The sequence below is a fragment of the Dysidea avara genome, chromosome 1, assembly GCF_963678975.1.
Source record: "Dysidea avara chromosome 1, odDysAvar1.4, whole genome shotgun sequence".
NCBI lineage: Eukaryota > Metazoa > Porifera > Demospongiae > Dictyoceratida > Dysideidae > Dysidea > Dysidea avara.
The window spans coordinates 27,583,615-27,596,577 of NC_089272.1; the positions used below are offsets into that span (position 1 = coordinate 27,583,615).

General features: G+C 38.8%; 1 protein-coding gene across 1 annotated transcript; it reads left to right on the top strand.

Annotated features, from left to right (window-relative positions):
• The first annotated feature begins 1,555 nt into the window (after positions 1-1,555).
• LOC136241737 (nose resistant to fluoxetine protein 6-like) lies at positions 1,556-2,572 on the top strand. The gene has a single exon (XM_066033069.1). The coding sequence runs from the start codon at positions 1,556-1,558 to the stop codon at positions 2,570-2,572; it is 1,017 nt and encodes a 338-aa protein (XP_065889141.1).
• The last annotated feature ends 10,391 nt before the right edge of the window (positions 2,573-12,963 follow it).

Here is a 12,963-nt window from a genome sequence, read left to right on the forward strand (position 1 = left end):
ACTAAATTTACAAAACAAATCTGTGGGGACATGCCCCCAGACCCAGCTAGATAGAGTATGCTGAATGTGCTTTGCACACTATAGCTAGTTGTATTAACCAGTTGTCGCTTTTCCTAGCCAACCAACTATTATGTTAGCACCCCACCTTTCTGAAATCCTGTGGAAGCTATGTGTCAAAGAAAATTATTAGAAAATACCCAAATTTATCGGATAGTAAATGTTATTTGGATAATACGGATATCTATTTGAGCCCTTACCGACAATCAGTTACTGAAAAGCAACACGGTCACGGTCATTCTACTTTGTTTTCAGCGATGATAAAATCTTTGAGAGGCAGCTACAATATAGATTACTGTGCTTACAATTAGCCCCCATGCCACTTTAAATGCCCATAGCTTAGTACCCCCTGAGGAATCCGACATCCACTCCTGATTGTAGCTGCATACTACACCTGCACTCTACATAATTATATATATATAATTATTTCTAACTTACAATAAATAAACTGTTATTGCTGTTCATGTCTCTGCAGTGATAATGCTGACGATTTTGCTACATCTGCTGTTTGTGATTACTGCTGTTGGAAGCTGCTCTGCCAGTTTATCAGATGACCCTCAACAAATGTTTCCATCCCACATCAGTGTGAGTAGTATTTGTCAAGCAGTCATTCAGAGGCTGTCAACATTACAATCAACACATCCCCAGTTAATGGCTCAGTATTGGGACTCCTGGGGTAAACCAAGTGATGGTATAGTATATGGTCACACTACCTTTCTTGGTTACTATGATGGGTGTATGGATTTGAAGAACACACCAGTGGGTGAAACAAACTATTGTATATATACAATGCAATTGAATATCATAAAGATGAAGTGTGCTATTCTTCAGAATGTCCTGTACCAATAAATACTAGTGTGACCAGTAACATTCAGGTTGGAGTGTGTTATCCTTCAACATGTTCTCCAAATGAATTTGCATTAATGTTGTCAAGGATGAATATTATCAGTGTTACTAGCATGACTGTAAATCCATTTAATAATACTACGCAAACTGTTACTGTAGAATTAACCAGTACTGGTGATTCCCCTACATTCTGTCCTCAAACTGATGTGGAGTTTGATGCAGGAGCAATAGTACTGATTGTAATTATTGGAATCCTGATAGGACTTGTAATACTGGGAACATGTTTAGATTTTATTTGGGCATTTTGTGATGGAGAAAGTTGTTGTAAAGCTTGCAATGGTATCATACCTAAAGTCTTTTTGATGTTTTCTTTATATAGGACGATTCCCGAGCTTTTATCTACAAAACAATCATCTTCAAAAATTAATGCAGTCTGCTCTTTAAAATTAATTTCAAACTTTTTTGTTGTTTTATTTCATGTCTATACATAGTTATTAGATTATTCTATTTGCCACTTAGTCAAAATTCACCACAGTATTTGGATAAATATCCTTCCAAAATGTTTAATCAGATAATTATGAATTCAACATTTGCAGTAGACACATTTTTTCTTATAAGTGTTACACTGTCATCTTATCTGACATTTAAGGATATGGAAAAGTGCAATAAGTTTAGGGTATTGTATTTTTATGTCAGTTGGTATCTTCGTTTGGCACCGCTGTGTTACTTTGCAACATTTGTGGCATTCAAACTACTAATCCATTTTTCACAATGTCCCATGTGGCATTCGCCTGACTTCACTGTCTGTCAGTCAACTTGGTGGTATAATATTTTCTTTATTAACAATTTCCTTTCTCCTGAGGATATACGTCTTGTTCCTGTTTGGCATTTGGCCACTGAAATGCAACTGTTCATTTTATCTCCAATATTCATATTGACTTTATTTTATGCACCGATTGCAGGACTGGTGATTATTGCTATATGTATAGCTGGATGCATAGTTGTTACCGGAGTTGTGGCTTTCAACAATGATTACTGGGCTTTTATATTTATCAGACCAAACTATGGAGAACAGATGCAAGGATTATATAATCTTCTGTTCTTTAGAGGTGTTCCATATTTGGTTGGTGTACTTTTGGGCTATGTTCTTTACAAGAAGTACAGCATTGCTGATCTGCCAATTAGAAGATCCTTTAAACAGCTGTTGTGTTTGGTGATGTGGCTAACGACACTATATCTGTGTAAGAATACGTTGTTTGGAACTATTGAGGATATGAATGGTACTAGACATTTCACACAATGGGAGAATGCAATTTTTCTGATGTTTTCAGGATTGGCTTGGAGTATTAGCATCTCCATTATTATCTTTTTCTGTAACACTGGCTATGGAGGATTAGTGAACAGTGTTCTCTCTTGGCCTGGATGGGATCCACTAGTCAGGTTATCTTATGGAGTATACTTGTTACATACACTTGTCATTTATTACATTATTGGTTCACTCCATTCCAGTTTGGTGTTCACAGAAACTGTGCTAAATATGTTCTATATGTTTGCTATGGTAGTGTCAGTGATATTTTCAGCACTGTTATCTGTTGTTGTTGAAATTCCCCTATCAAAAATTGTATCACTCTGTTTCAAGCTAGCTGGAGAGGAGCCTCGTCAAAGATGACCATCTGTATTTTACTCATAAATCTATTTAGTTGTGTTATTTGTTATAGCATGCATGTATTTATGATTAAATGGTTGTTACTAAACTTTTATTTTCATTAATATTATTGCTTTTATTAGTTGTTCTACAAATTATACAACAAATTTAGTGCACCAGTATTTTGCATGCAGTCTTAAAATGAAGCATATAAACATTATGCAGTAATGTCTTATAGAACGTATAAAGCTAGCTTCAAAACAGGAATGTGACGATTATATAGTTACTATTTGGCAATGTGTGTGTGTGTGTGTGTGTGTGTGTGTGTGTGTGTGTGTGTGTGTGTGTGTGTGTGTGTGTGTGTGTGTGTGTGTGTGTGTGTGTGTGTGTGTGTGTGTGTGAGTGACTACCCATAGACTTTGAGAGGAAATAATTCCCTTATCCAAATTCCACAGTTGAAATCAATTACTCATTGATCAAAAATTAATATTCAATACAAGCCTAGCTGATATTTGACCAAGAAGTTACTTTATGATATGGAGCGGTTATGAACTAGGTATGTCCTAAAAGCAAAACAATACTGTGAGATATCAAGAGACACGATAGTGTGTCGTGCGGCCCAAGAAGCCGGCGCGCCACACCATGAGTATATTGACAGGAAGAACGAAAACGTCATTTTCACACCTTTGTATCTCGGTGATCACTTATCTGATTGGAACCACATTTGCTACACAGTTGCCCGCCAGCCAAGGGAGTCTACATTCCAAATTTGAAGGAAATCGCTCTAGCCATTTCCGAGATACGAGCTGCCAAAATTTCGTTTTTATTTTCTTCGTTTTTTTCTTCTTCTTCTTCGTCTTTTCGCACACTTGCAAAAATTGCTATAACAAGCAAACGCGTACTCCGATCGCCTTGAAATTTGGCACACAGAAAGGGAGTCCAAAGGCGAATCCTAGCAACAAATTTGGTACACATCCGATGAATGGTTCAGGAGTTATTACCGATTATTCGCGTAAAATAAGATCGATTTGTTGTCACGCCTACAGTGTAAACCGCTTCATGGAATGAGTTGAAAATTGCTATGTAGATGGAGTAACCATCGTAGGAGTGCCTTTTGGTGGTTTGAAAGGAATCGAGATAAAGACCACGGAGATATGACACAAAACCCAACCTGTGTCACAATTACGCGATCGATTTTTATGAATAAAAAAGTATTACTTTTCACGCCTACTAGGCAAACCGCTTAGAGCAATGAGCTGAAAATCGGTGTATAGCTGGAATAATCTTCATAGAAAGTCCTTGCAGCAGTACAGAAGAATCCGATTACAAACCACTGAGTTATGATTCTAAAGCCAACTCCGTGTAGCAAATGCGAGATCGAGATACTCTAATAGAACAGTCACCCTAATAGAGCATTCGGCTAATTTATTTACTCCATTATAGAATTTTATTACATCACAAGTTATTCTGTAGGGAGTTCAGCTGCAAACAGTTAATCTTATAGACAGTTCAGCAAGAAGACAGTCACCATGTGGAGAGTTAAGCAAATATATCACTATAGAGATTCAGAACATTACAAGTCACCCTGAAGAAAGTTCAGCTATAAACAAGTCATGCACTGTGTAGAGGATTCAGCTACAATTAAGTCACTCTCTAGAGAATTCAGTTACACAGAATTCAGCTACACACAAGTCACTGTGGAGAGAGTTCAGCTACAAACAAATTACCCTTTAGAGTCATCAGCTACAAACAAAACACTTTGCAGGGTGTTCAGCTGCAACAAATCAACCTTTAGAGCAATCAGCAATGAACAAATCCACACAAATCTACCTGTAGAGAGATCAGCTAGAAACAAATCACCCTGAAGAGAGTTCAGCTACAAAAAATCACCCTGTAGAGACATCAGCTAGAAACTAGACACAATGTAAGGAGTTCAGCTACAAGCAATCACCCTGTAGAGAGTTCAGCTAAAACAAATCAACCTACAGAGAGATCAGCTACAAACAAATCACCTTATAGAGAGTTCAGCTACAAACAGATTACCTGTAGAGAGATCGGCTTCAAACAAATCAACCTGCAGAGAGATCAGCTACACACAAATCAACTTGTAGAGAGATCAGCTACAAACAAATCACCCTGTAGAGAGATCAGCTAGAAACTACACACAATGTAATGAGTTCAGCTACAAACAAATCACCCTGTAGAGAGATCAGCTACAAACTAGACACAAAGTAAGGAGTTCAGCTACAAGTAAATTACCCTGTAGAGAGTTCATCTACAAACAAATCAACCTGTAGAGCAATCAGCTAGAAACAAATCACCCTGAAGAGAGGTCAGCTACAAAAAATCACCCTGTAGAGAGATCAGTTAGAAACAAATCACCCTGAAGAGAGGTCAGCTACAAAAATATCACCCTGTAGAGAGATCAGCTACAAACAAATTGCCCTGTAGAGAGATCAGCTACAAGCAAAACACCCTGTAGAGAGTTCAGCAACAAAGAAACCACCATGTAGAGAGTTCAGCTACAAACAAATTACCCTGTAGAGAGATCGGCTACAAACAAATCAGCCTGTAGAGAGTTCAGCTAAAACAAATCAACCTGCAGAGAGATCAACTACAAACAAATCACCTTATAGAGAGTTCAGCTACAAACAAATTACCCTATAGAGAGATCGGCTACAAACAAATCAACCTGCAGAGAGATCAGCTACACGCAAATCAACTTGTAGAGAGATCAACTACAAACAAATCACTCTGTAGAGAGATCAGCTAGAAACTACACACAATGTAAGGAGTTCAGCTACAAATAAATCACCCTGTAGAGAGTTCACTAAAACAAATCAACCTGCAGAGAGATCAGCTACAAACAAATCACCTTTTAGACAGTTCAGCTACAAATAAATTACCTTGTAGAGAGATCGGCTACAAACAAATCAACCTGCAGAGAGATCAGCTACACACAATTCAACTTGTAGAGAGATCAGCTACAAACAAATCACCCTGTAGAGAGATCAGCTAGAAACTAGACACAATGTAAGGAGTTCAGCTACAAGCAAATCACCGTGTAGAGAGTTCAGCTACAAACAAACCAACCTGTAGAGCGATCAGCTAGAAACAAATCACCCTGAAGAGAAGTCAGCTACAAAAAATCACCCTGTAGAGATATCAGCTAGAAACAAAACACCCTGAAGAGAGGTCAACTACAAACAAAACACTTTGCAGAGAATTCAGCTACAAACAAATTAGCTTGTAGAGAGATCAGTTACACACAAATCAACCTGTAGAGAGATAAGCTAGAAACAAATCACCCTGTAGAGAGTTCAGCAACAAAGAAACCACCATGTAGAGAGTTCAGCTGCAAACAAATCACCTTATAGAGAGTTCAGCTACAAACAAATGACCCTGTAGAGAGATCAGCTAGAAACTAGACACAATGTAAGGAGTTCAGCTACAAGCAAATCACCCTTTAGTGAGTTCAGCTACAAACAAATCAACTTGCAGTGAGATCACCTACAAAAAAGCACCTTGTACAGAGTTCAGCTACAAACAAATTACCCTGTGGAGAGATCGGCTACAAACAAATCAACCAGTAGAAAGATCAGCTACACACAAATCAACTTGTAGAGAGATCAGCTACAAACAAATTACCCTGTAGAGAGATCAGCTAGAAACTACACACAATGTAAGGAGTTCAGCTACAAGTAAATCACCCTGTAGAAAGTTCAGCTAAAACAAATCAACCTGCAGAGAGATCAGCTACAAATAAATCACTTTACAGACAGTTCAGCTACAAACAAATTACCTTGTAGAGAGATCGGCTGCAAATTAATCAACCTGCAGAGAGATCAGCTACACACAAATCAACTTGTAGAGAGATCAGCTACAAACAAATCACCCTGTAGAGAGATCAGCTAGAAACTAGATACAATGCAAGGAGTTCAGCTACAAGCAAAATCACCCTTTAGTGAGTTCAGCTACAAAAAAATCAACCTGCAGTGAGATCACCCACAAAAACGCACTTGTACAGAGTTCAGTTACAAACAAATCACCCTGTAGAGAGATCAGGTAGAAGAATTCACCTTGTAGAGAGTTCAGCAACAAAGAAACCTCCATGTAGAGAGTTCAGCTGCAAACAAATCACCCAGTAGAAAGATCAGCTAGAAGAAGTTACCTTGTAGAGAGTTCAGTTACAAAGAAACCATCGTATAGAGAGTTCAGCTACAAAGAAATTACCCTGTAGAGAGTTCAGCTAGAAGAAGTCACCTTGTAAAGAGTTCAGCTACAAAGAAACCATCATGTACAGAGTTCAGCTACAAAGAAACCACCTGTACAGAATTCAACTACAAACAAATTACCCTGTATAGAGATCAGCTAGAAGAAGTTACCTTGTAGATAGTTCAGCTACAACAATTCACCCTGTAGAAAGATCAGCTAGAAGAAGTCACCTTGTAGAGTGTTCAGTTACAAAGAAACCATCATGTAGAGAGTTCAGCTGCAAACAAATCACTCTGTAGAGAGTTCAGTTACAAAGAAACCGCCATGTAGAGAGTTCAGCCTCATAGAAACCACCTTGTAGAGAATTCAACTACAACAAATCACCCTGTAGAGAATAAGTTACCTTGTAGAGAATTCAGCTACAAAGAAACCATCATGTAGGGAGTTCAGCTACAAGAAACCACCATGTAGAGAGTTTAGCTGCAAACAAATCACCTGTAGAGAGTTCAGCTAGAAACAAATCACACCGTAGAGAGATCAGCTGGACGAAGTCACCTTGTAGAGAGTTCAGCTACAAAGAAACCATCATGTAGAGAGTTCAGCTGCAAACAAATCACCCTGCAGAGAGTTCAGCTACAAAAAAATCACCCTGTAGAGAGTTCAGCTAGACGAAGTCACCTTATAGAGAGTTCAGCTACAAAGAAACCATCATGTACAGAGTTCGGCTTCAAAGACACCACCATGTAGAGAGTTTAGTTACAAACAAATCACCTGTAGAGAGTTCAGCTAGAAACAAAATACCCTGTAGAGAGACCAGCTAGAAGAGGTTACCTTCTGGAGAGTTCAGCTACAAAAAAACCATCCTGTATATAGTTCAGCTACATTTCAAGTTACCCAGTAGAGAGATCAGCTGCAAAAAAATATCCTGTGGGGAATAATGGGCATGTAATAAATATATGTATATAATTTGTATAATTACTAATAAAATCAAAAATAATTGAAGTACTAAAATTCTTCTTTAAGTTCTTTTCTTCTTCCTGTGGTAAAGAAAAAAACACATGGGTTAAAAAAGCCCCAAAGCCAGCCATAGGCCGGCTTTGCAGTATACAAATACAAAAAGAAGTGATATCTAATCAAAAACAGCCAAGCTGTAAAAAAAGGTGCGGCCCCCAAAAAGGCCATGGTGAAAAAAGATGTGAAATCCAAGGTGGCGGCCAAGAAATGGCTGTGATGGTAGGTTAATGGTTACATTTTAATAACGACAATTCAGGTGAATTTTGTGCCGCTTGGCCTTGGCACCAAATTCACCTGAATTGTTGTTATTAAAATGTAACCATTAACCTACCATCACAGCCATTTCTTGGCCGCCACCTTGGATTTCACATCTTTTTTCACCATGGCCTTTTTGGGGGCCGCACCTTTTTTTACAGCTTGGCTGTTTTTGATTAGATATATATATATATTGACCAATACAGTTTTTTGTTATTGTTGTCGTTGTTTTGTTTTTTTAAAGTGGATGAAAATAGCTGGGTCGCTCCACAATTTCCTTGAAGCGGGACATATCAGGGGACCGAAAGTACCTTCAAATCAGTGTTTTAGCTTAGCTCAAGTTAGATGAGACGTGTTTGAACAGGCCTCACAATGGTAGCTCAGAGAGATTCCTCCTAGCAACCAGCGACTTGAGCTCAATTTGACTGGCCTTTGATCATGATTGACGGTGAACTGTTTTCTATTACATATCTCCCCACTCTGGGAGGCCCTGAATAGTAATGCTATATCTACAGATGGCCATTAACTGTTCAAAATAAATTTTTAGATATTGTCACCCTGGAGCAAGCTTGCCCTTTATGGAAGAGATTAATTTTTGGCCTCCCTGAGAAACAACTGTCGCTCTTGCTACGTGCTGGTTGCCAACTCCTATGAACCTGTCCAGGTGGAATATAATTACTAATCCAAAGTGTGCTCTTTGTCAAAATAACAAGCCTACCACAAATCATATCTTGATCGGATGTTTTGTTGCTCTCATTCAGGGTAGGTATAGTTGAAGGCATGAGTCAGTCTTGCAGGTTTTTGTTCACGGACTTTAAAAGCATTTACCTAAATTTTTTAAACTTTATGCTGACCTTCCAGGTTATTTTGCCAGTGTCAGCTCTCCTAACACTATCCTCACCAAACTTTCTAGCTCCCTTAGCAGACTTGACTTGGTCTCGGTTTCTAAGGATTCCATCTACCTGTTTGAGTTGACTGTTCCCACTAATACCCAGCAACACTTATTGGCTGCAAGAGTTCGGAAGGAAGATAGATATGGCTCTTTACTGTATGATCTTCAACGCACTGGATTAGTTGTTGATCTCATTTCTATCGAGATAGGATGTCTGGGTCACTTTATGCCAGAAACTCTTGCTCAAGTGGCTACTGCTTGTTGTGTGTTGAAGAAAACTGTCTGGTCACTGTTTGAGCAGGCTGCTCATATTGCCATATCATCTCCTGCTCTTACAGAATTTTCAATTCTAGAGCTTCCCCGGAGTGGGATCTATTGGACTTCTTGACCTGAACTTTGTTACTGTGTAGTTATAATTTTGTACTGTGTAAGTTAAGTAATGTAAGTCTTGCCAGGGCTCCTGCACTGATCACTCTGGCTATCAGTGTACAGTGCTAGTAACCGTGAGTCTGGGCCCCTGTTTGTATACCAGTCTTAATAATCAATAAGACATTTATCATCATCATTCACTCCAATTCAATTGATTGAAATAGGTTTTGCTGCTGTTGTTATTAGGACTTTACAGTGACCAGCACTGAATGTCTGACAGCAACATGTGCTGCAGCCTTAGGATTACCAAACCTAATTTCAAGGACTTAGACTTAGTGACTTATAGCTGAAAAGGTGTGACAGAAAAGGGGCCAAAGTAAGGGAAGAAATCCCTCCAACCCCAGGATTCGAACTGCAGGTCACCCAATGTCTAGTCGGGGCCACACTCAGTCTCCTCCAGGAGGGATGGATTTTCATCCTTAAACCTAAAGCATTTATTGTTAGCACTTTACAGTGACCAGCACTGAAGGTCTGACAGCAACATGTGCTGCAGCCTTAGGATTACCTAACCTAATTTCAAGGACTTAGACTTAGTGACTCGAGTTGCGGTGCAAAGCTGCTCAACACACCCTCCACAGACATCTCGAGGGTCTGCTCGGCTTGTCCTACCAGACCCGGGAAAACCAGTTACCGTGATTGTTCTAATAGTTTCTGACTCTACTTATGCTGTTGGAGGCGGCAGACGATATTAACAGAGGTCTACCGAGTAAGACTCGAGACGTGGTGGGCACCATTTTGGATCTCAAAGTTCTATGTCGCAGACAAGCCGTAAAACTAAGAGAAAGCTCCAGGGTATATCCCCACCTAAAAGTAAGGCCAAGGGAGGTAAAACCAGCGAAGCGGATTGTCTTATTTGCGAAGAACCGATTCTGGAAGCTGATGATCACTGTATAGGAGATGAAGTAGTGTTTTGCGAAGGTCATTGCCAGGGCTGGTTGCACAGAAAATGCGCAGGGGTCACCCGCCCCGCTTTCGACAGGCTCGGTGACTCTGATGCCGTCTATCTATGTTCATATTGTATGTTAGTAAGTCAGAGCAATGAAATATCCAAGCTTTCAAATATCATAACTGAACTAAACTCTGCCATCACTTCTCTGACTGGAACCATCAAGTCACTACAGTCTTCTGTCACAAATCAACCATCAATGACTACTGATACCAACAATATATCACAATCAGAACCCACCACTAGTAAGGTCAACAAAGTAGAAGATCAGGTTCAGGGAGACCGTAAGTTCAATGTCGTTATTTATGGTATAAATGAATGTGGTAAAGGTACCCCTAGACATGAACGTCTAAAACATGATGTTGACAAGGTGACACAAATTGTAACAGAAGGAGAAAACAGCATCAGTCCACTATCATTACGTGATCTTTTTAGACTTGGAAAATACCGTGATTCAACAACCAAACCACGACCAGTACTAGTTAAACTGACCCGTACTATAGATGTTTCTCTTTTATTGTCTAAAGCTAGATCGCTCCCAAAGAATATCCGTATAAAACCTGACATGACACAAGATGAACGATTGGTGGAGTCTCTTTTACTCAAAGAAAGATGGTCCCTAATTCAAACTCATGGAATTGAATGCAAAGCAATCAGAATCCGATACAATAAAATCTTTGTTCACAACAAACTTCACGGCCAAGTCTTTAATTCTTCCTATGTTCCTGCTCAGACTAAGTCTAGCAATACTGAAATGGAAGACACTAACACCTGACTATCCCATGGAGTAGGTAACAGTCCTGTAAATAATATGAATGATTCTCTTAATATTACTACTAATGGTGATATCAACACAAACACTACTAATCGCTGTAACGTTGACAATTTGATTAGAATTACCCCACTTATTGACTCTAGCTCTCCCAAAACTCAATTAAAATTTACCGATAGTAAACTTCATGTACTTCTCTGGAATGCACGTAGCCTAAAAAAACAAATCAATGCTTTTCAGTCATTTGTTTATTCTAATAGTTTTGACATAATTGCAATAACAGAAACATGGCTCACTGATCACATTTACACCAATGAAATATTCCCATCTAGATACACTGTTGTAAGAAGAGATCATGATGGCAGAGGAGGTGGTGTGTTGCTTGCTCTTAAAAACTCGTTTAACTTGACTCAGCTCCCCTCTCCAAATGAACTTGGAATAATATCTGCAGAAGTTGACTCTAGTTTTATTGTTTGTCTCTTGTATCGTCCGCCAAACTCCTCGGACCAACACAATTCTTTAATGATATCCTATCTTACTTCATTGGACAGCACCAAGAATTTAATACTACTTGGAGATTTCAACTTACCTGATATTGACTGGGATATCTACAGTGGTTCTTCCTCTTTGGCTGATGACCTAGCAGAATTTGCATTCAATCATAATTTAGTACAACACATCAATGGCTCCACACATTCTGCTGGGAATACTTTAGACATAGTCTTATCCAATATTAACAGTCTCTATCATGCTTATACATACTCAGTTTTACCATCCGGTCTTTCATCAGATCACTACATAATAACTCTCCTTATTGTTCATTCCTCCAACAGGCCTACAAGGGTTTACAAACAAAAATTTGATTATAACAATGTTTCCTGGGATGACATGAATGAGTTCTTCACCCAATACGACTTTGTCTTAGCACTAAACTCCAGCAACACCGAATTTATTTGGCTATTCCTTAAGACAGCAATTAACAGTGCGTTAAATCTCTTTGTACCAAAATTACCTGTTAAAGAATCCAATCAACCCAGATGGTTTAACTCAGCTATTCGTCATAAAATTAAGTGTCTCCGTACCTCCAAAAGACAACTTACAAGACACCCTACTACCAGGAAAAGACTCAAAGTAACTAATTTACAAAACGAGCTACAACAGATGATAATAGAAGCCAAGGCCAATTATGAGACCAATCTTGCACTTAGTTATGCTCACACAAACAGTAACAAAATCTTTCAGTATATTTCTAGCATCAAGGGTCGAGAAAACTTTCCAGCCAACATGACTTACAATGATGACTGTGTATCCTCAGACTCAGATAAAGCTCAATTGTTCAACAACTACTTTTATTCTATATTTTCCACATCTGATGATGTACCAACAAATGAAACAGATTATCAGCCCAGATCTCCCATTGTACAAGACATTAATTTCTCTAATTCTGATGTCCTTGAACTGCTCACAACCCTGGATGTCAGTAAAGCATGTGGTATTGACAGCTTCAGTCCAAAAATTTTTAAATATTGTGCCCTACCATTACTTCAAGTGATTTGCCATCTTTTTCGTACAAGTTTATCATTCAGCACCATACCCCAGGACTGGCGCACCCACTGTGTGATTCCCATATATAAATCTGGAGATAAGACTTCTGTTTCCAACTACAGACCCATTTCACTGTTATGTATTCTCTCCAAGGTAATGGAAAGATTAGTGTACAACAATATTATTGATCATGTACAGAAACTCTCCACTAAATGCCAATTTGGTTTTCTTCCCAAAAGATCTACATTACAACAATTGTTGGTATTTGCTAAAAACGTTTTAGAGCCTAAATGTGAAGTTGATGTCGTGTATATGGATTTTCGAAAAGCATTCGATACAGTTTCTCA